Below are 24,771 nucleotides of genomic sequence, written 5' to 3' on the forward strand. Positions count from 1 at the left end.
CGGCAAGTGGCAGAGCCGGGATTAGAACCCATCACCTCTGACTCCCAAGCCCGGGTTCTTTCCACTAAACCACGCTGCTTACTAAGTGCCGAGCACTGTTCTAAGCACTGGGGTAGATACAGGGTAATCAGGTTGTCCCACGTGAGGCTCACAGTCTTAATCCCCATTTTACAGATGAGTTACCTGAGGCAGCGACAAGTGAAGTGACTTGCCCCAAGTCACACAGCTGACAGGTGGCGGAGCCGGGATTAGAACCCCTGACCTCTGACTCCTAAGCCCGTGCTCTTTCCACTGAGCCACGCTGCTTCTCAAGAGAAGTGAAGTGACAGAGAAGTGGCAGAGCCGGGATTAGAAGCCGGGCCGCATGACTCCCAGGCCCGTGCTCTATCCATTCTTTCATTCAATAGTATTTATTGAGCGCAACCACTGGGCCACACTGCTCTTCTATCCTAGGGCCGGCCCGGAGGCTGCAGGAGGGAAAGGTCACAGTCCTGGGGTGGGCTTGCTCAGACAGACAGTATGACATCGAGGTTCCTGGGCCTAGTTCAGTAGTGGGATTACTGCTCATTCATTCATTCGTATTTATTGAGCGCTCACTGTGTGCAGAGCACTGAACTAAGCGCTCGGGCGAGGACTGCTAAGTTAACTCCTGAATGTTTGCTTTGTCTGCTTGGCTTCGGAACTACTGACACGATGTTGGGTCCCAGCGTGAGGCTTATCCCATGGAGAACCATGACCCAAACCAGATTTTCAAAAGAGATTTTGATTCCCTCAACATGCTTGCCTAATGAAAACACATTCCACGGTCCCCAAAGAATGATAATAACTGTGGTATTCGTTAAGCCCTTCCTCTGTACCAAGCACTGTACTAAGTTCTAGGGTGGATATGAGTTCATCAGATCAGACCCGGTCCCTGTTTCATGTAGTGCTCACAGTCTACTAGGAGTGAGAACAGGTATTTAATACCCATTTTAATAATAATAATTGTGGCATTTGTTAAGCGCTTACTTTGAGCCAGGAACTGTACTAAGCGCTGGGATGGATACAAGCAAATCGGGTCGCACACAGTCCCTTCCCAGAAAGGGTTCCCGGTCTCGATCCCCACTTTATAGAGGTGGGAACTGAGGCCCAGAGAAGTGATGTGACTTGCCCAAGGTCACAAAGCAGACAAATGGCGGAGCCGGGATTAGAACTCACGACCTTCTGACTCCCTGGCCCGTGCTCTGTCCGCTATGCCATGCTGCTCGGAGGCACAGGGAAGTTAAGGGGCCTGCCCACGGTCACCCGGCAGGCAAGTGGCGGAGCCAGGAATCCGCTCCTTGGGATGTCCTCGGGAATCTCGGGACCAGGAATCTCAGGTCCCCTGCTCTCAAGCCTCTGTTCTTTCCACTAGACACCGCTTTTATCACCACTTTTCTGACTACTCAAACTCAAAATAACTTTTCTTCCTTGAACGTGATTCCCAGCACACAAAAGTATGACTCAGGCAGCATCCTGAGGCTGTCCTTGGGATGAAAGACAAATGCTTTGTCATGAGTGAGAGAACCTCAGCTGTTTTGGAAGTTAAGAATTTTTCTCTTATCTTTATCTGGGGAGCAATTTTCATTCATTTGCAGCTGGCGTTTGAGTGACAAAGTAATTACAAGAGTAGACCTTCCCCTTTTGCTATAGGAAAAACTTATGAACAGGTTCAAAACTAACATATGAAACTTGAGCAATTTATGAGATATTTGCTATCGAGAGCTGTTTTTCATCCAGGCTTTACACAAACCCTAATTACACACAGCAGACAAGTGGAGCTGGGGTTAGAACCCAGGTCCTTCTGACTCCCAGGCCTGTGCTCTATCCACTAGGCCACAGAAGTGACTTGCCCGATGTCACCCAGCAGACAAGCGGTGGTCTTACTCCAGCTCAGAAGGCAGATAAAAATTCACCTAATTTGCAAAACTATTCCAAAATTAGAATGTGTGCTACTTAATGCTTTTATCCCCATGAAACTGATGATGAAATATTAAAAAACATATTGTTCTGATCTTAAATAAAAGGCACTAGAGTAGTCTACAAATCCAGGCCAACTGCCATACTGACTGTGCAGTCACCCTTCCATAATATATGGATCAAAAGGTCAAAGACGACAGTGTATGTGATTGCAGTTTGTAAGTTGTTTTTAGCCTTTTTCCATTTATGCTTAAGTGCAAGTTTGTTTTGGTTCAAGACTCTAAATTGCTCTAGAGTATGTCTCTATTTTGTTGTCTGCTTCCTAACTTCGGCCACAACTTTCCAGAGCTCAAGAGCTCCTCGACTTCACAAAATTCCCATCCCAATCTATTTGTTTTGGGACAGGCTGGGTTTCTCTCCTCTTTCCGTCAGCTGGTTTACTTTGAGATACTGTTTGGGTTAAATCTATCCTTTATAAAGCAAATTTTCTTCTCGGCCTTCCAGAATTCTTTCTCATCGGGAGGGATGATTGAGTTTTCCCTGTGTTGCCCCCAAAATGTCCATCACTTGAAGAAAGAGACAACATGGGTATTCACTGAGAGAAAATTGAATTCACAGACTTTCCAGGAAGGGTGGTGATGGCATGAAATCATAACCGAGGCACCTGACAGTAACTCAGACATACTGTGTAATGCCTTGTTAGTAATATCTCAGTTGAAAAAGTTAGAAAGTAAATTAAAATACAAATAAGGTTTAGAATCACCTGAAAAGATTCAAAGTCGGATGTGTGGATTGGAAAGGAAATAGAAATTAGCACCCCACAGCATGAATCCTAGTATTACTAAATGAGAACCCCATGGCAATTACACAAAATTAGAAATCCAATTACAGTTCCTCCTTACTGAGAAAATGACTATGGGAAATGAGCTTAAGGAGAATAGAAACTTAAGGAGAATAGAAATAGTTTAGTTATTAATAATAATGGTAATAATGATAACAGTATTTGTTAAGCACTTACTGTGTGCCAAGCACTGTTCTAAGCGCTGGGGTAGATACAAGATAATTGGGTTGGACACAGTCCCTGTCCCACATGGGGCTCACAGTCTTAATCCCCGTTTTACAGATGAGGAAACTGAGGGACAGAGAAGTGACTTGCCTCAGGTCAAAGAGCACACAAGTGGCAGAGCTGGGATTGGAACCAGGTCCTCCGACTCCCATGTGGAAATACTGTAAGCTCTTCTCTAGACTGTAAGCTTGCTATGGGCAGGGAGTATGTTTCCTAATTCTCTTGTATCAATCAATCGATGGTATCTGAGAACTTACTGTGTGCAGAGCACTGTATAAAACAGAGTTGGTAGACATGTTCCTTGCCCTCAACGATTCTCCCAAGCACTTAGAGGAAACCGAGGCCCAGAGAAGCTAAAGTGACTTGCCCAAGGTCACAGAGCCGAGAAGTGGCAGAGCTGGGATTAGAACCCAGGTCCTCAGACTACCAGGCTCACGTCCTTTCCACTAAATCATGCTGCTTCCCATCTACATGCAAGGGAGAATCACTCCTACCCCTGGAGAGGGTTGAACTATGGAAACCATGAAAATTAGCCGGACACCAATTGGTAATTTTTTGTTAGCATCTATACTTCCCAACCACCAGATGTTTCAATATTGACTTAAGCTAGTGTGCATCATTTTGGCAAACACTTCTGCACATCAATATTCTATGTCTTACGACACACGACTAAATTATTACTGCTTGCAAGCTCTCTCTGCATTCTCAAAGTAGTCTGACACTTTGTCTGATTGGCCTTCTGTTGATAAATAAGAAATCTATGAACCACAATTACCATTTTTGCACAATAAGCCATCAGGATTGGTATTTAGTGTTTGCCGTGTGCAGGACATCGTTCTAAGTACCTAGGAGAGTACAACCTAAAAAGCTGGTAGACACAGTTCCTACCCTCAGGGAGCTTGCAATCTAGTGGGGGCGGCAGTTGCTAAAAACAATTACAGATAGGGGAGATAGGTTCAAAGCAATACTCCTCATCTTCCTACCCAAATGCTGTACTCTTCGCTGTTTCCCACCACTGTGGACAACACCACTATCCTCCCTAATGCACAAGCCCATAACCTTGGCATTATTCTCAACCCATCAATCTCACTCTGCTCCTCCCCCTCTCCCTTCCCATCCCCTCAGCACTGTACTCGCCCGCTCAACTGTATATGTTTCCATTACCCTATTTATTTTGTTAATGAAATGTACATCGCCTCGATTCTATTTAGTTGCCATTGTTTTTACGAGATGTTCTTCCCCTCGACTCTATTTATCGCCATCGTTCTCGTCTGTCCGTCTCCCCCGATTAGACCGTAAGCCCGTCAAACGGCAGGGACCGTCTCTATCTGTTGCCGACTTGTTCTTTCCAAGCGCTTAGTACAGTGCTCTGCACATAGTAAGCGCTCAATAAATACTAATGAATGAATGAATTCAACCCAAATAGTGAGTCCGTCACTACTGATTCAACTTTCACAGTATAGCAAAAATCTGCTCTATCCCTGACTACTGCATCAACCCCTTCGCCGACTTTCCTGTCTCCTTTCTCTCTCCAGTCTTTATTCACTCTGCTAGCCCGATCATTATTCTAAAAAAAAGTCCAGACCACCTCTCCCCACTCATCAAGAACCTCCAGTTGTTGCCCATCCACCTCCGCATCAAATAGAAACTCAGCTTACCATGGGCTATAAAGCCCTCAGTCAGCTCGCCCCTTCCTCCCTTCCCTCTCTGATTTCCTACCACAACCTACCCTGTATACGTCACTCTTCTAACACCAACTTAGTCACTGTACCTCGATCCCATCTACCTCATCGCCGACTCCTCACCTGGCCTGGAACTTCCTTCCGCTTTCGCCACTCTCCCCACCTTCAAAGCCTTAATATAATCACCTCTCTTCCAAGAGGCCTTCCCCCATTAAGTCCTCTTTTCTCCTCCTCCCTTCTGCGTCACCTGCATCTTGGATCTGTACCCTTTAAGCACTTAATATTCACCCCTCCCTCAGCCCCACAGCACTTAGGGACACGTCAATAATTTATTTATAATTATGTCTGTCTTCCCCTCTCGACTGTAACCTTCTTGTGGGCAGAGGACAAGTCTTAGGCCAGTGCTCCGCACACGGTAAGCACTCCGGAAATATCATCGACTGTCTGATTGTTGGGGTGGGGTGAGTTTCACAGAAAAAAGTGCAGCGGCAATGCGGAAGGGAGGGAGAACAGCACGAGGAAATGAGAGGTTAGTCACAGAAGACTTCTTGGAGGAGAGATAATAATGTTGGCATTTTTTAAGCGCTTACTATGTGCAGAGCACTGTTCTAAGCGCTGGGGGAGATACAGGGTAATCAGGTTGTCCCACGTGAGGCTCACAGTTAATCCCCATTTTACAGATGAGGTAACTGAGGCCCAGAGAAGTTAAGTGACTTGCCCACAGTCACACAGCTGACAAGTGGCAGAGCCGGGATTCGAACTCACGACCTCTGACTCCGAAGCCCAGGCTCTTTCCACTGAGCCACGCTGCTTAGTAGGGCTTTGAAAATGGGGAGAATGATAGTACACAAAAGGGGGACAGAGTTCCAGGAAGGAGGGAGGACGTAAGCAAGGGAGAGGCAGAGACAGAGAGAGAGCACGCAAGAGAGAGCAATGAAATTAAGGAAGAGTAAGTAGGTTGGTGTTGAAGGAGCAATGAGTGTGGATTGGGTTGTAGTGGGAGGAGAAGGAGGTTAGATAGGAGGGGGTGCGCTAATTGAGTAGTTAATGTCGGGGTTGGCCCACAGGGCAGGCATGCTTACTAAATGCCGTTGAAATATTTCTGAAGGAAAAAACCACTGGGAATTAAACTGATGATAAAACTCTGGATGGCCTAAAACAATGAACATGTAGTTAGATGCAGAAGACTGTTCAGGAAGGAGAAATCTGGGGAACTTCTTAGTACCCATGCATAATACAGTATATCTTAGTATAACTTGCAATAATAATACTTTTTCCATCTCTCATTTTAAATATTTTATTTGCAGATGCCTAACCGGATTACAGAAGATGTATGGCATTGATTATACTAGAAAACAATGTAGTTTTTCTCCGAGGTTATTTGTTCTATATAAATAAATGAGAGGAAAAATAACAAAGGCAAGGACGTAGTAATTCAATGGAAACAGACAAGTGTAGGTCTTTAGCTATACTATAATCAAAACAGACAACTGAAGCACTTGTGTTAATAGCACAACATTCTTCTCATTTTAAGGCAAAAATTCTGCTGTAGTTTGGAAAGAATGTCAGAGATGATCCTCACATATCCTCCATGTAATTGCTACAAATTCAATGAACACTGACATAGTTATGAGCTACGAAACGAAAACAAAATTCTTCAATTATGGTGATTTAGGCCGAAATAACGAGACATTTGTCTCAATAAATGGTATGAATCAGGAGCCATTACAAGATACAACGCCTCATTTGATATCCAAGAATATTGGTTTATCCTGCCCCCTTTATCGTACGTCTCTTTTGGTAATCCCAGAAACAAGTTAAAGCAGTATGAAGAGTGCCTTCGCTTTTGTTTCTCTGATCTTTTTATTATGATTGATTGCATGAGAAAAGATGAATTCTCAGAGCCATATGGGTGGGCCTGAGAAGAATGAACAAAATACACCTCCTTCAGGAAGATGAGTGCTCATTTAATGAGGTTAAAAAGAAGAAAAATAAAAGGACACAGTAAAATTAAGAATGCCTTATGATTTTCTACCAGTAAACGGCGATCTGGGCTTCCTATTTTTGTTTCACATTATATCCAGTGTGTATCAATAGGAGTTTTTGTAGCCACTGGGAACTTAATAGGCTAACACTCTACTGGCTGGTAAGAGTTGGTCACAGTACTTTTCAGATTGTGCAGTTCAGTTTGCCTTTTAGGTTACAACTGACCAACAAGAGAGTTTTTCTTTATCCACTAGGCAGAAACAACATATTTTACCTGGAAAACACTGACTTGATTATTTGCTCTCTGCAGAACCAAAATGTCTTTGGCTTTTGAAACGATGGACTATAATTTATGTTGCTCTACGAGGAAGCTGACTAGGTGATCTATAAAGCATCTTTCCATTTCCCCAAGAAAATGAATCTAAGATGGGCAATTCATTCAATTGGGTTTACTGAGCACTTACTGTGTGCAGAGCACTGTACTAAGCGCTTGGGAAAGGACAATGTCACAGACACATTCCCTGCCCACAATGAGCTTACAGTCTAGAGGATGCAATACGGTGTTAAGAATCTTACAAAATACTATTTCAAAAATTTTTTAATAATCATTACTAAAATAAACTAAAGCCAAGGAAGGCATCCAGCTTCGTTTACCCACTTCTGTCATTACGGTTTTTTGGTGGGTTTTTTTTAATGGTATTTGTTAATCGCTTACTATGTGTCTGGCACAGTACTAAGAACTGGGGTAGATACAAGGTTGTCACGTTGGGCACAGTCCCTTTTCCACATGGGGCTCACAGTTTAATCCCCACTTTACCGATGAGGTAGAGGCACTGAGGAGTGAAGAGACTTGCCCAAGGTCACAGAGCAGTCAAGTGGCGGAGCTGGAATTAGAACCCAGGCCCTACTGCCTCCCAGGCCCGTGCTCTATTCACTAGTCCACCCTCCTTCTCCTTCCAATATTATGAAGCTTTTAAAGAAAAGGCCGTAGAAGAATCCAATAAAGTAAATCAGTGACTATTAAAATAAATGCCCACTAGGGAGCTCTAAATTAGTGCTAATCTATTCAAAGACAAGGAACTATTCTGGAACCTACCAGCTCCACCTTTTAATAAGTAACAATGTTGATAATTGTTGAGCACTTGCTATGGGTGGATACAAGTAAAATCGGGTTGGACCCGGTCTCTGTCCCAGGTCCCTGTCCCACGTGGGGCTCACAGTCTCAACCCCCATTATACAGAAGAGGGAATTGAGGCCCCGAGAAGTGAAGTGACTTGCCCAAGGTCACACAGCAGACAAGTGGTGGAGCCGGGACTAGACGCAGGACCCTCTGACTCTCAGGCCTGTGCTCTATCCACTAGGCCACGCTGCTTCTCCTGCTCCCGCCAGATGGTCACGGAGGGTTCCCGCTCGTCCTCACTGGTTTTGGAGTCTGAGGTACAGAGGTTCTAATTCGGCTGCCTTAGCCCTCCGAGCTGCTGCTACTGCCATGTCCTGACCCTGACAGCGGGGAGGCAGTGGTGCTGCAGAGTGCTCTGCACACAGTGAGCGCTCAATAAATACGATTGAATGAATGCAGAGGAAGGACAGGGCCCAATGACTTCGGACAATTTATTGTCACTGGGGACTGAGGGCCAGGGATTGAGGCTGAGGGCCAGCTATGTGGCAGTGCCAGGAGAGGAAGGAAGAGGAGGAGGCAGAGGAAGATGAAGGAGGAGGAGGGAGAAGAAAAAGAAGAGGAGGGAGAAGGAAGGAAGAAGAGGAGGAGGAGACTACCATGATGGCTTTAGAGAGGCTGATTCACTGAATACCTCTCTGTGTAGACAATGCCAAGCTAGGAGCATGTGAGAGACTATGGGAAGCAGCATGGCCTAGTGGCAAGAACATGGGCTTGGGAGTCAGAGGATGTGAGTTCTAATCCCGGCTCCATCACTTGTCTTCTGTATGACCTTGGGAAAGTCACTTCACTGCTCTGGGCCTCAGTAACCTCATCTGTAAAATGGGGATTAGGACTGTGAGCGCAATGTGGGTGGGACAGGGACTGTGTCCAACCTGATTACCTTGTAACTAGCCCAGTGCTTAGAACTGTGCTTGACACTTAGTAAGCGCTTAACAAATACCATAATTGTCATTATTATTATTACGTGCCTCAACTGCCCTCTTACCATCCCGTCTTTTCCTCCGGCTTTTCTTTTTCTCCTCCTCTTCCGCTTTTTTTTCCCCTTCTTTTTCTCCCTGATCTGAAGTCCTGCCCCCTTGTTCTGTCCCAAGTTTGCCCTGCAATCAAAATGAAAAGTGGCTTTCCCTGTTACGGGCCAACTTTCATATTCACAATTCTGTACAAAAATGGATTCCTGGCCTTGGAAATAATGCTCACTTCATAAACAAACTTTTTTTAATATCTTTTGGGTTTTGGTGTCATTTCAATATACATATTTGATGTTTAAATATAGATATTGTATATCTTCTATAATTACTCGAAGAAGAAAATGTATTAGGCATTCCATTTTAGAAGAATGAGACTCAGACACCAATCAGATTAAAATATGTTTTGTATTATACTCACGGGGCGGGTGGGAGGGTGAAATGTACTCTATTTCCATCTGCTTACGATGTGTTTTTCTACAAAGCCCATTTTCAAAAATATGACAGCAACAATGTTTGTGGCGAAGCTATCAAAGTGCATTCTGTATCTTGGCCTTTGGAATATCATTAGACCATAAAATGATCTAAATCACCTTCTCAGTTGTCAAAAACTGTAACTTTTGAATTATTGTTTTCCCCTTAGGATTTATATACTTCATTTAAACTGGAAAAGGCTAGGGGCAACGAATTAAAAAAGTTCATTAGGCCTTAACTTTACTAATCACTATTTGGATTTCAAGATCCAAAATGACAACTTTGTTTCATGCTTTTGCTAAAGGCCAAGTTCTTCAAAGGCAAAGCTAGGTGACTTTTTTCAAAAACTTCACATACAAGTTAGAGTCTTGCTTCATCATTTATGCAATACCACCTGACTCTTGCTTCGCGACAGGTAGGTTCCTAATTAAGTCCTCTTTTCCCTGGCTTATTCTCCCTTCTGGGTCCTTTATGCACTTGAATCTGTGACCTTTAGGCATTTAATATTTGCCCTACCCCAACCCCAATGCACTCCTGTATATATATTTAAATTATTTTATCGATCCATCGTACTTATTGAGCGCTTACTGTATGTCTAGTACTGTACTAAGATCGTGGGAGAGGACAATATAACGGACACATTCCCTGCCCACAGCAAGCTGGGGGGAAGATAGAGAATGATATAAATAATATAAATAAATTACAGATATGTGCACAAGTGCTGTGGGGCTGGGAGTGTGGGTGAATAAAGGGACCAAGTCAGGGCAACGCAGAGGGAGTGGGAGAAAAGGAAATGAGGGCTTAGTCAGGAAAGGCCTCTTGTACGAGATGTGGACATGTGCCATCAATAAGGTTTTGAAACGGGGGGAGAGTAACTGTCCATCAGATATAAATAGGGAGGACATTCCAGGCCAGAGGCAGGAGGTAGGCGAGAGGTCGGCGTTGAGTTAGACAAGATCGAAGTACGGTGAGAAGGCTGGCATTAGAGAAGCTAAGTATGTGGGCTGGATCGTAGAAGGAGAGCAGTGAGGTGAAAGAGGAGGGGGCGAGGTGATTGAACGCTTAAGACTGACGGTCAGGAGTTTCTCTTCGATGTGGACGTTGAAGGGCAACCACTGGAAGTTCTTGAGGAGGCATTTATATTAATGTCTGTCTCCCCCTCTAGACTGTAAGCTCGTAATGGGCAGGGTACATGTCCGCTAATTCTGCTGTATTAGCAGAAGCGACGCTCCTTTACTTTTAGAACATTCTGAAGGTTGCATCAGTTAAGACCTGAAAGAGTTAGCAAATGATGAACTGTGATTTTGTTGCTATCTCAATCAATCAATCATTCAGTAGTATTTATTGAATGTTTACTGGATATGGGGCAGTGAACTACCGCTTAAGAGAGGACAATCCACTAGAGTTGGCATACTCAAACCCTGCCCTCAAGGAGCTTCCATTACAGTCTGCCTTCGCCTTCTTCTGACATGGGAAGACACCATGTGAAGAAAGCAGATCCAATTTCCACTAAAAGCAATCCATTACTTAAAGCCATTTTTGACTCACCAGTGATCTGAATTGGAGTTATTTATAGTCTTTGGTAAAAAAAAAAAAACACCCACAAAAATGAAGAGTATACATACCCAACTGTTGAAAGAGGAGAGCCACGCTGGTGCCTGTAACAGGGAGGCTATCGTAGAGAGGAGTCTGGATCAGCTGTCTATCTCCTGCTCCCAAGGAAAATAACTTCTGTAAAAAATGATTTTTTTTTAGATATACTAGATATATTTTTATCTAGACACTAGGTTCAATAAAAAGGCACTTCACATTCCGGGTCCCTTGTTCTTTGCTGAGGTTTCCATTTTTATTTTCATTGACCAAAATATTTTGTAGTTTCTAGAGTTGACTACAGAGGTGGGAGTGACAGTAAGTTACCCAAGCTTTTTTAGTTTCTATTTTTAAATGTACCCAGTAATGATTTTACTTTTCTTAAAATATATGTATATATATAGTTTGTTAGAAAAGCTGCAAATGACACCCTTTACACTTTAAGACATTTCTCAACTAGAGAAGTAAATGATGATCAAGTTCAAAGTCCTTGTTCCATATTCTTCCCCTGGAGAAACAGCATGGCCTAGTGGAAAGAGCACAGGCTTTGGAGTCAGGGCTCATGAGTTCGAATCCCAGCTCTGCCACTTGTCAGCTGTGTGACTTTGGGCAAGTCACTTAACTTCTCTGTGCCTCAGTTCCCTCATCTGTAAAATGGGGATTAAGACTGTGAGCCCCATGTGGGACAACCTGACTCCCCTGTGTCCACCCCAGCGCTTAGAACAGTGCTCTGCACATAGTAAGTGCTTAACAAATACCAACATTATTATTAAGTCAGAGGTCATGGGTTCTAATCTGGGCTCACCACTTATCAGCTGTGTGATATTGGGCAAGTCACAACTTTTCTGTGCCTCAGTTACCTCGTCTGTAAAATGGGGATTAAGACTGTGAGCCCCACGAGGGACAACCTGATTACCTTGTATCTACTGCAGTATTGAGAACATGCTTGGCACATAGTAAGTGCTTAACAAATACCATCATTATTATTATTACTACTATCATTACCAATATGAAGATTCTTTTGACAGTATGGATGGTGCAAATAAGTAAATAGTAGCCAATTTCCCCGAAATGAGCATGAGCAACTTTAAGGATAGGAGGATACCTTCTTTTAGGGCCAATTACAAAGTCAAGACTTGAGTTTCCTCCCCTGAGTACTTCCAAATACTGAGACTTACTTTCATGCTTATTTGTTTAAATAGCATAAAGAATGGAATTATGATGGGTGAGAAAGTATGGAAATGCATCATATATGATAATTTTTCAAAATTGGTTTAAGAACAACTCATAAGCTTATTTTCTTGGAGTCTGCTTACAGATATGGCTAAAAGGAAGCTAATTTGACAACCAGGTCCTGAACTTGGGAGTGTTTCTGAACTGTCATTCATTTCCTTCTGTAGCTTTACCATAACTGAAGGATTTGTTAGCCTTGATCAGAAACATTCTGATCATTTCACTCCATTCATTTTAGCATTTGTACTAGTAATGTGAAGAAAGACTGTCAAAAGTGGAAGCGACAGGACAATTAAAGCAAAAGAAAATTCTAGCTTAGTCCTTACAAAATTTCTGCCTAGGGAACAATTAGTCTCCCGATCTCACAATACCGGCAATCTCAAAATACGTGCTGTACTCGGCTTGGAACTTTCAGTTCCAAAGACTGTCATTTACAAAATCGCTAAGCACTGCTGGTTCAGCTTTATGACCGTAGCCTTCTTTAGGGCACTGGCTCCATTCTCAGCCTCCAATTGGACATGTTGATCCTCGTTAGTGCCTTTGCTTGGCAATCAGGTGGGCATCTCTAGATTTCCCCCTAACACCCCCACAAACTGTAAGCTCCCTCTGGGCAGGGAATGTGTCTGTGTATTGTTCTATTATACTCTCCCAAGTGCTTGATACTCTGTACACAGTAAGTCACTTTACTTCTCTGGGCCTCAGATACCTCATCTGTCAATTGGGGATTTATAATAATAATGATAATAATGCTGGTATTCGTAAGTGCTTACTATGTGCCAAGCACTGTTCTATGTGCTGGAGTAGATGCAAGACAATCAGGTTGTCCCACGTGGGACTCACAGTCTTAATCCCCATTTTACAGACGAGGTAACTGAAGCGAAGAGAAGTTAAGTAACTTGCCCAAAGTCAAACAGCTGACAAGTGGGGGAGCCGGGATTAGAACCCATTAGTGCTCTTTCCCCTGAGCCATGGTACTTCCCAGGCTGTGAGACCCACATGGGACAGGGACTGTGTCCAACCCAATTGGCTTGTATCCACCCCAGGCTCAGCACAGTGCCTGGCACATAGTAAGCGCCTAACAAATACCATAGTAATAATTACTATTATTACTATAAACCCCTTGGCCAAAGTGGTAATGTTCTACCCTCTGTACTACTTTTTGCTCCCTCAAATCTGGGCACCTTACCTCCCCACTTTGACTTTTTCTTGGTATATTTTCCCCCCTTCCTCTCTAATTCTGCCCTACTCCCTCTCTGAGGATCTCGTTGCATTTATTCTTTTTCCCTGCTTGCGCATATTTCTAAGGTGTGTCTGTTTCCCTCCAATAGGGCATTAGCTCCAGGTGGGCAACAAACATATTTTCTGTTGCACTTCCCAAATGCTTGCTACTCTACTGTAGCAGCTCAATAAATTCCAATCAGTTAATCAGTCATTCAGTGATATCTACTGAGGACTTGCAGCGTACAAGTGCTTGGGGAAGTAAACTACAATAGTGTTGGTGGACACGATCCCTGCCTTCGAGGAGCCTACAGTTTCTGTTTATTGTTATTTTGGACTCTCCCAGGTGCTCAATAAACATGACTGAATGAATCGCGTGACTGAATGAATTAGAAGTAGCACGGCTTAGTGGAAAAGGGCACGTGCTTGGGAATCAGAGGACGAGGGTTCTAATTCCGGCTCCGCCACCTGTCAGCTGTGTGTCTTTGGGCAAGTCACTTAACTTCTCTGCGCTTCAGTTCCCTCATTTGTAAAATGAGGGTTAAGATGGTGAACTCCACGTGGAACAACCTGATCACCTTCTATCTCCCCCAACGCTTAGAATGGTGCTTGGCACATAGTAGGTCCTTAACAAATACCATCATTATTATTATTAGAAGGGGAAAAAGACACTGAAATCAATTCCAGAGACACAGGTAGGTAAGCGCTGTCGAGGTGGGGAGAAAATCAAAGTACGTAAGGGCACAGTCTTGTTACTATCATTACTCCCTTTTCCCTGTCAGACCTTTAGCTGACCTCTTCACTTTGGCTACCTTTTGAGGCAGCGTTTCTCTTCAAAGGCTCAGGAACTTCGACCTGCTCTACATTACCTTGAAGAGCTGGCCACAAGACAATGGAAAAATACAAAGCTTTAAGAGTTCATTCATTCACCCGTATTTATGGAGTGCTTACTATGTGCAGAGCACTGGACTAAGCGCTTGGAATGTACAATTCGGTAACAGAGATAAGCCCTGCCCAACAACGGGCTGGGATACAGACACTCGTGGCTTCAATAGATGATTACCTTGAAAAGTGATAGTACTGCTACATAAGGTTGCCCTGCAAATTGGCAATACTTTTTCAAACCTGAATCTGAAAAGTATCATTCTATGGAAAAATGCCCATTAAGCATCGATCATCAAAGCGGGCACATGTGAAAACAGCTAGTAAAGGAGGGAAAGGAAGAAGAGCGGAATGAGAAAGATGTTAAGAAACCACTCAAATCCTCTTTAGAAAATATCTGCATAAGGAAATCCATATTTTAATTGGGGTTCAAGTTACCACAGACTTTGATTTGTATGAAATAAATCCACTGACAAAATTAACTTTTCGACCTAACCTAAGCAAGGAATTTTTGGTGTCTTTAGAAGGCAAGCCACAGGGATGATATTTAACTGAACTCTGATCCTTTTTTCTATGAAAATTCTTCAAGCATTTATTTGTGCTTTCTTCACAAATTACATTAACTGGAAAAATACCCTTCTCCTCCCCAGCCCCTTCCCCATCCCCCGGCCCCCACCCCGGGTTTCCGTCCTTTTACCTGAGAGCCTCCAGAGGCTGGGACAAGGCAGGCACAGAGGTTGGCGATGAGACTTTCTAAGGAGACGCTCAGGCTGTCCACATAGACGGTGTAGATCAAACCCAGGCAAGCCTACAAATATAAAAATGCATGCAATTGCTGTCTGGAAAGCGTACACACTAAAAATACATGGTCGCGACATCTGACCTCAGGAAATATCCTCTTTGAAATAGTACAGTACCTTCGGGCTGGAATTTCTCACAGGAAGCAGTATTTACTGTTTAGAAATTTCATCTGAAAACTTGTGGATCTGAGTAAGTGCCTCAGATCCTTCTTTAAACCCCCAAACTTACTGACCCAAGTGGTCACTCTCAGAGTTTCTCCTACTTTCCCACCTCTAAGGAAAAAGATTAATTTTTTACTCCATCCCAGCATATAAAGAAAAATATTTTTCTTTTAGAGGATCAGAACTATAAATTGTTCTTTTTACTTTGCTTTGTATCCTTTGAAAAACCTAAAATTCAGAATTCATGTTTTATGCCATTTTAATTAAGGATTACTATATTGGTACTGTAAGGTACACAACAGCACAAACTTTATTATAGTTCAGGAAAATGAAAAAAAAAATTGAACACTTTTCAGGTGGAAAGAAGAGAGAGTGGGAAAGGGGATAATGCAGTAATTAAATGCCTTCTTCACAGCAGCATGGCCTAGCGGAAGGAGTATGGGCCAAGGAGTCAGAAGACCTGGGTTCTAATCCTAAGTCTGCCACTTGTTGGTGGTGTGACCTTCGATAAGTCACTTAACCTCTCTGACTCAGCTATAGCATCTGTAAAATGGGAATTAAATCCTACACCCTCCAACTTAGTCGGTGAGCCCCATGTGGGATAGGGACTGTGTCCAACTTGATTATCTTATATCTATTGCAGCACAAATTACAGTGCTTGGCAAACAGTAAGCGATTAACAAATACCATCGAAGAAAGTGGTAAAATACTGCTAAAATTCTGAAAAGCACTCTTTTAAGAATTATTCAATTTTACTTAATTTCAATTGTAATCATTTACTGAAATTTGTTTATACCACACTTTTACTCTTATTAAACTCCCACTGTTTCTACTGATAAAGATTTTAATTAAAAAATGAATTTGGAAAGTCAGAAAACACTTGAACTGAATGAGTCTGCAACCTTATAGATGGAACAAGTGGAAATTAAAATCTCCTTCATTTTTGCACTTTTCTGAAAAGGCAGCTGGGTTTCAACTTTTTCGGTGTCGTTTAACCTCGTTTTAAAACTCCTGAAATTCTTCTTATTCTTTTATTAAATAATGCCCAAATGCATTTAACCTCATTTAAATCGTTTGTGAACTAAATATTTCTTCATGGTGCATAATGACATGAATGCAATGTAAAGTCTATATAAATTCAATTTTTCAAAAACACAGAGAGATACTTTATCACCTCAGTTTTCAGTTTTTCACATATAGACTTGAGTATACTTTTTATTACCACTACTTGTAATAATGAAGTCATTATTAATAGCAAAATTCCTTGAATTTCATAGCAAAACCCCATTTCTAAGGGGCTTTCAGGTCAATTATCTTATTTTCATCCTCACAAAATCCATGTAAGAAAGACAAATTGAGGCCCAAGAGGATACATGAGTTCCATGAAGTAGTAAAACAGCGATCCCTGCGACAAAGAACCCAGGTCTCCAGGCGCACGTTCTTCAAATAGACCACAATTCCTCTATCATTTCAAGAACATTCTCCTCTACTGGTAAATTCCTACACCGACACTGAGCTATTTTATTTCAAAATAACTTGTCTCCACATAAAAAAAACAACTACATCTGAACAGTAACTCAATTGGCGAATGACAGCTGGGAATTTCTTACCCTAAAAATGTCTGGATAATCTAGTCTGGATACCAATACGAGGCTTTTGGGAGCAAATACTTCTGCAGGCTGAATTAAACCAGACACCTCCTCTTCGCCTTCAATTTCTTCGTGTTTCGATCCCTAGAAAACAAAGAGCTGTATCAGGAAGAAGAAAGTAGTTTTCCCAGCTTCTATGGACTTAAAAAGGGGAGTCACACTTAATGCTTTATGACCACATGCCAACTGGAAGAATTAAAATGAAACCTCTTAAAAAGAAAATGTCATGATTTTAGAGAAACATAAAATTGTTGAATTAAAAAAATACTGCAATGCAATGATATACATCTAGCAAAGTGCAATTAAGCAGTTATTGGAAAATAATAATTGTGGTATTTAGTAAGCGCTTGTGTGCCAGGCACTGTACTAAGCACTGGGGTGGATACAAGCAAATCTGGTTGGACACAGATCCTGTCCCACAAGGGGGTCCCAGTCTTGATCCCCATTTTACAGGTGAGGTAACTGAGGCACAGAGGAAGTGAAGTGACTTGCCGAAGGTGACAGAGCAGATAAGTGGCGTAGAGCAGACAAGTGGCAGAACCGGGATTAGATCCCACGACCTTCTGGCTCCCAAGTCCGTGCTCTATCCACTCTGCCACGCTGCTATAACTTCAAGAGCCAGCCAATTACACATCTTACACATCTTGCCAAAAGTCTCCCGGGTATTCAGAAATGTGATTTTTGATTTTTCAAAGATAAATTTCAAAAACGGGAAGACGACAGTGACTGAAAAGTCTACTTTCATTTGGGTTTTCTGTTTATCGTTCCCTCCGCCAGACCAGATCCGAGCCTCGAGACCCCAGTGAAATGACTTAGAAGGCTTTGTGTTGCACCCTCTAAAACTGGTTCTTATTGACTTGTGCTCCTCCGTTACTGATAAGATTAACTCCAAAAGTCCCTCACAGAGAAGCAGAAGAAATACCACAATGGATCGGTGCACTCGGCAGTGTGCTCTATACCTCTGCCCCGTCCCCAAGGAGCTCCCTGCCCCAGCTGCCTGGCAGAAACGAGAGCATAAATGTCGCTGTGCAAATCCTCAGCGTCTAGTATCAAATCCCCTGAGAAGTAGCGGGGCCTAGTGGGTAGAGCACAGGCCTGGGAGTCAGAAGGACCAGGGTCCTAATCCCAGCTCCGCCACTTGCCTGCTGTGTGACCTTGAGCAAGTCATTTTTCTTCTCTTGGCCCAAGTTATCTCATCTGTAAAATGGGGATTAAGACTGTGAGCCTCATGTGGGACATGGACTGTGTCCAACCTGATATCTTGACTACCCCAGCACTTAGTACAGTGCCTGGAACATAGTACGCACGTAACAAATACCAGTATAAAGCCAAAATAAACCAGAATGGAGACATTTATGCACTGCATTTCGGGAAAGGGTTATTTCCCTAGAAATAATGATACTTTAACCAAAAAAATTCTAACCTGGAATTTGAAGTGTAATTAATAAGCAAAGGCATAAACTAAAATAACTTAAAAGTCTTGACTGAAGCTTTCCCCCCACTGCAGAGATTAGAATGTGCTTTTCTATGTGGGATAGGGACTGTGTCCAATCTGATTAACTTGTATCTACCCCGGTGCTTATTACAGTGCCTGGCACATAGTATTTAACAAATATCATTTAAAAAAATCCTCTGGGGAGGGGCCTTGGTCCCAGGCTCATCCATCATTCCTGACAAGAAGCTTTTTTATTCACAGATGGATGGGCAGCAAAGAACCTTACTGCTAGATGCATTTTTTATACAATTTGCAGGCACTACCATATTTTAGAAGGTGATCACACATAGTCATAAACATTTTGAAAAATGTTATTCTAATTTCCTTAAATCCAAAAAAGAAATGGTTTTCATTATCTTAGAATGAGCGGAGATATTCCATTAAAATAAGTCAACAACAGAATTCTTTGTAATTTCAGGTCTAACTTCAAAATCTATTGTGCACAATTACCATATAAATCATTCACTGAAGGAATTTCGATTTTTATCCTCCTTTAAACGATCCCAGTGTGGATTTTTAAAATGACTTGGGACACTATTTTCTTTATGCAAAAAAAGGACACACAAGAGCAATCTACAATCTTTCCTTATATACTGCTTGACTCCACATGCCCAATAAAAAAATTAAATCAGATGGCATAAAAAGGAGGGGATGTCTAAGTTTATTCATACACAATGGATATTATTTTATGATCTGTCTATGAAAGGAGTTACTACTTTTAAGCTCCTCTTCTTTCTTGTGATTAAAAGAAGTTACTTTGATGTTAAGTAAATAACTGAGCACCTAAGATTATATTAATACTAGCAAAAATAACTCAGCTTCTTATGGATGCCAGAAAGGGGATATCAGCTGAGGGGCTCAAGCCTCCAGAGCATGAACAGAAAGTACTACCCTATTTTTTAAAGGTATTTGTTAAGCATTTACTATGTGTCAGGCACTGTACTAAGCACTGGAGTACATACAAAATAATATAGTTGGACACAGTCCTTGTCTCACGTATGGCTCACAGTCTTAATCCCCATTTTACAGATGAGGGAACTGAGGCACAGGGAAGTGAAGTGACTTTGCCCAAGAGCAAGTGATTAGTAATGATATTCTGAAGCCAAAGTGCCAATAAATTTCCCAACATGTGACAAATAAATAATGATTACGGCATTTGTTCAGGCACTTACTACACATCAGCCACTGGAGTGGATACAAGCAGATCAGGTTGGACAGAGTCCTTGTCCAACGTAGGGCTCACGGTCTCGATCCCCATTTTCCAGATGAGGGAACTGAGGCCCAGAAAAGTGAAGTGACTTGCCCAAGGTCACACAACTGACAAGTGGCAGAGCCAGGATAAGAACCCATGACCTTCTGACTCCCAGGCCCACACTCTACCCAGGCCATGCTGTAGAGGAGAATCAGTGGCCGTTACAGAGGTGGCGGGGAGGCCAAAACACTGAGAGACTGCAGCTGCTCTGTATGCATCGCCGCCACTTGTCTGCCGTGTGCCCTTGGACAAATCACTTCTCTTCTCTGGGCCTCAGTTACCTCATCTGTAAAACAGGGATTGAGACTGTGAGCCCTCTGTGGGGCAGGGATTGGGTCCAATCTGATCACCTTGTATCTACCTTATTGCTTAGGTACAGTGTCTGGCACGTATTAAGTGCCTAACAAATACTATTACTATTCTTATTACTGTTAGCAAATTGCAGGAACGTTAGAGACAGTCTCTTCTACTTCGCTTATCGTCTTTTAACTCAAACAATATAGCCTTGAAAAGCTCTGATCATTTTTAAGGTTTCTCTGCAATTCCCCGGCCCCTCAAAGGCTGAACAATAGCTGCCCCGGTGTTAACGAACAACAATTAGCTTCGGCAGTGCGGGCCGTGAGCCAAAGCGTGGCAGTTAGCCCGCCACTTGGCATTTCATCTGTCTCCCAACGAGTTCACAGATCATTTCTTTTTGGAAAGTTGGCAGATGGAGTGCAATCAGTACTTCCAATTACAGATATTGAGAGGGCAAATAACAATTCCAAATAAAGACTTCTTGCCTTTTGAAATCAAGCAATAGAACTAATGTGGCACATTTTCTAGAGGGAGGATAAAAGAGCCTTGGCTTGGTGCCAAGTGGAAAGAAGTTAGTAGTGTTGCCAGATTTTGTTTTCCACTACTACAGAGGGAGCTCCCTTCTTCACATAAGAATACCCCCCAGTGTGTGTCTCTTTTTGCAGAGAGGAGATAGTTCTGAAGTCAGTCCATTCCCCTGGACAAGTATCGTCTTAGAAAAGCTCTCCTTCTGGCTACTCTTGCAATTAGAAAAACTTCGTACAAGTACTTACATTACTGATCTTTACTTCATTATTCGAACTCCCTTTTTTCTCATTTAATTTGTTTTATTTATCTTGTTCTCAATTACCTACAGTAATCTATGAATTTGAAAATGAAGTATACCTCTGGAATTCTGTTTAGCACTTCCTGAGTTATTCATCTTTCCCATCTAAATGTCATTTTCAGGTATTCTGAAATCTCTACTTTTCTTATCAATCAGTAACACACATTATCTTAGATTTTAAACTCCTTGAGGAATTCTTTCATTACTAAGCCTAAAGAGAGCCTATCAACAGACTGAACTACTCCCTAACTTCATACCAACGTGGGAAGAATGAGATTGCAACACAAGGGTTATGTTTTTATGGTATCTGTTAGGCGCTTACTATGTGTCAGACACTGGACTAAGCACTAAGGTAGATAAAAGGTAATCGGGTTGGACACCACCCCGTTCCACAGAGGACTCGCAGTCTTAATCCCTATTTCACTGATGAGGTTACTGAGGCACAGAAGTTAAGTGACTTGCCCAAGGTCACATACAGCAGACAGGTGGAGGAGCCAGAATTAGAACCCAGGACCTCTGACTCCCAGGCCTGTGTCCTTTCCTCTAGGCCATGATGCTTCTCAAATTTTCTCATAATTATAGCTCTCCAAGGAATCCTTCATGTGAAAATGACATACTCTGCAATGTAGGCTTTATTCTTCATATTTGAGAACCGTTTTTATAGCTTAAAAGCAAAAATACTTAATGATGTACTTTTAAATGAGAGTAGTTGGCAGGAAAAAAGTTAGTGCTATCTCCCGGATTACTGTAAACAGATTTTTAAAAAATCTTTATTTAAAATTTATATATTTAAATTTATTTAAAATTTAATTTTTTTTAAAAAAATGGTATTTAAGTGCTCACTGCTAGTACCGTTCATTCATTCATTCAATAGTATTTACTGAGTGCTTACTATGTGCAGAGCACTGTACTAAGCACTTGGAATGTATAATTCGGCAACAGAGACAATCCCTGCCCAATGATGGGCTTACAGTCTAATCGGGGGGGAGACAGATGGAGAAAAACAAGACAACATAATGACGATACCAGGCACTGTACTAAGTTCTGGGGTACATACAAGATAATCAGATTGGACACAGTCCATGTCCCACATTGGACTCACAGTATTGAAACCCCATTTTACAGATGAGGGATCTGAGGCCCAGAGAAGTGAAGTGAGATGCCCAAGGACCCACAACAGACAATTGGCAGAGCCAGGATTGGAACTCAGGTCCTCTGACTCCCAGACCTGTACTCTGTCCAAGAGGTCACGCTGCTTCTATCACAATAGAAACGAAGTAGGCGCTATTGGTTGGGTGGCACTGTCTTTAAGGAGGCTAGCAAGCTAGTCCAACTCAATCCTGCTAGAATGAATCTTCTCAATACCATTTCAGGTAATAATAATAACATTAATGACGATGATGGTATTTAAGTGCTTTCTATGTGCCACTCACTGTGCTAAGCACTGGGGTAGATAAAAGGCAATCAGGTTGTCCCTTGTGAGGTTGTCAGTTTTCATCCCCATTTTACAGTTGAGGTAACTGAAGCACAGAGACGTGAAGTGACTTGCCCAAGGTCACACAGCAGACAGGTGGTGGAGGCGGGATTAGAACCCACGTCCTCTGACTCATTCGCTCATGCAATAGGATTTACTGAGCGCTTACTGTACTAAGTGCTTAGAAAGTTCAACCAAGCCCGTGCCAAGAATTCATTACTAAGCCAAGAATGCATGTGGGAATTACAGAACGCTCTTCCAACAAAGTGAGTCCACTGTCATTCAGTGTGCCGCATAATAATAGTATTTGTACTATTTGTTAAGTGCTTACTGTACTAAGCATTGGGGTGGGTACAAGACAATTGGATTGGTCACAATCTCTGTCCCACATGGGGCTCACAATCTCAATCCCCATTTTCCGGAAGAGGTAACTGAGGCCCAGAAAAATGAAGTGATTTGCCCAAGGTCACACATCAGACAAGTGGTGGAGCCAGGATTGGGATCTATGACTTCCTGACTCCCAGGCCTGTGCTCTATATGTGCTGGGAGTGGGTATTACAATACATGGGAGTTTTGGCAAGAATGCAAACTCTGCCTTATAGAAATGGGTGTATATTGGTGAAAACAACAATAACAAGAAATATGCTACCACAGTTGACTACTTCCTAAACCCCACACTTCCAACTGAGACACTGCTTTAATTTTTTTCAAATAACTGGAAACTACAATGATATGCTATATTAACTGGTCTAAGTTTCTTATTATCAAGTGCCATAGAGTCATTTCCGATCTTAGCGACTCTATGGATCTATCTTCTCCATAACGTCCTGTCTTCCGCCATAATCCGTAACCTTGCTAATGATTCTTCCGTTATGATTTCTATCCACCACGCTGCTGTTATGCCTCTTCCACGTTTTCCCTGGACTTTTCCTAGCATTAGTGTCTTCTCCAGAGAATCGGTCCTCCTGATTAGGTGTCCAAAATGTACTAATTGCAGTGGAGTCATTTGGCCTTCCAGAGACCTCTTTGGCTTAATTTGCTCCAAAATCCATTTGTTTGTTTTTTGGACAATCCATGGTATTTGCAAAATTTCTAATTACAATGAATTATTTTGAACCTCAAGGAGAATAATAAAATCTAAATAAGTAATTTTAACTTGAGATTTTATTGCTAATCTTATATTGCAAAGGGGTAAGGAATATGAAACTCTCGGAGCTCTAATTCAATCAATCAATCAGTGGTTAATTACCGTGCTCTTACTCACAGCACTGTACTAAGCAATTGGGATACTATAATAGAATTAGTAGACATGATTTCTGCCCTCAAGGATCTTGGGAAGTAGGGTGGCTTAGTGGCAAGAGCACTGGGCTGGAAGTTAGGAGTCCTGGGTTCTAATTCCAGCATTGCCAATTGCCTCCTGTGCTTATCTTCTCTGGACCTCAGATTCCTCGTGTGCAAAACAGAGGTTAAAAACCTGTTCTCTCTCCTACTTAGATGTGGGCTCTATGTGGGACACGGACTGTGTGTGTGGTCTGACTGTATTCTATCAACTCTAGCTCTTGGCATATAGTAGACGCTTAACAAATACCACAATTAACATTATTTTTATTACAATCTATGGGGGAGAAAGATGCTAAAATACAATGAAAGATTGGGGATACAACTGAAGATAAAGATAAAGACGCTAAAATACAGTGAAAGATTGGGGATACAACTGAAGATAAAGATGCGTATAGGTATAGAAAAACAGAGTGGGTAGATGAGAGATTTGTCAGGGAAGACTTCCTTTGAGGATAGGTAGAGTAGGGGTGTGCTACTTTTATTTTTAGTGTCTGCCTCCCTCGCTAGACTGTAATGATAATTGTTGGGGTATTTGTTAAACACCTACTATGATCCAAGGGCTACACTAAGTCCCCCTTTTCCTCAGCTCCCCCTTCCTTCTGCATCACCTAGATTCGCTCTCTTTGCTCTCCCTCCCCGCCCCACAGCACTTACGTATATTTGCATATAATTCTATTTCTACATATTGATTCCAGTTAACTTGTTTTGATGTGTGTATATGTCTATAATTCAATTTATTTATATTGATGCCCGTTCACTTGTTTCGATGTCCCTCTTCTAGAAGTCGTGTGGGCAGGGATTGTCTCTATTGCTGAACTGTATTTCCCAACTGCTTAGTACAGTGCTCTGCACACAGTAAGCGCTCAATAAATACGATTGAATGAATTAATAAACGTGATACAATACCATCAGACAATAATATTCAAGTCGGCTAGCACTCAAAAGACATATATTCTTCAGCCACTCAGTCACACGTTCAGAATGACAAAGGGATGACTGAACTCCTTAGAGCCTACATTATTACTGAAGACCAGGATGAATTCTTAGAAGAAATATTAACCATCATCTAAGTGAATCATCATTTCAAATAAATGACTTTTAACCTACTTTCACAACAAAACAAAAGGCCTTAGGCCATATCGCTGCACTAACTCTTCTAATTAAATGAACCTAAATTGAGCAATCGACGAGTGATTAACAAAAAAAAAAAAAGGCTCACAACTCACAAATTAATACACACTCCCCAAAATTCTTTCTCCTC

General features: G+C 42.1%; 1 protein-coding gene across 8 annotated transcripts in view; it reads right to left on the reverse strand.

Annotated features, from left to right (window-relative positions):
• The window catches only part of SBF2 (SET binding factor 2), a 474,020-nt gene that overhangs the window by 200,165 nt on the left and 249,084 nt on the right, over positions 1-24,771 (reverse strand). For all 8 annotated transcript variants that reach the window (XM_029059546.2, XM_029059545.2, XM_039911379.1 and 5 more), the window contains exons 4-6: positions 16,787-16,909; positions 14,912-15,022; positions 10,917-11,022 (exon numbers count right to left, since the gene is read on the reverse strand). In XM_029059546.2, coding sequence (XP_028915379.1) covers positions 10,917-11,022; positions 14,912-15,022; positions 16,787-16,909 — 340 coding nt within the window. The remainder of the gene's footprint in view (positions 1-10,916; positions 11,023-14,911; positions 15,023-16,786; positions 16,910-24,771) is intronic.

The sequence above is a fragment of the Ornithorhynchus anatinus genome, chromosome 3, assembly GCF_004115215.2.
Source record: "Ornithorhynchus anatinus isolate Pmale09 chromosome 3, mOrnAna1.pri.v4, whole genome shotgun sequence".
Classification (NCBI taxonomy): domain Eukaryota; kingdom Metazoa; phylum Chordata; class Mammalia; order Monotremata; family Ornithorhynchidae; genus Ornithorhynchus; species Ornithorhynchus anatinus.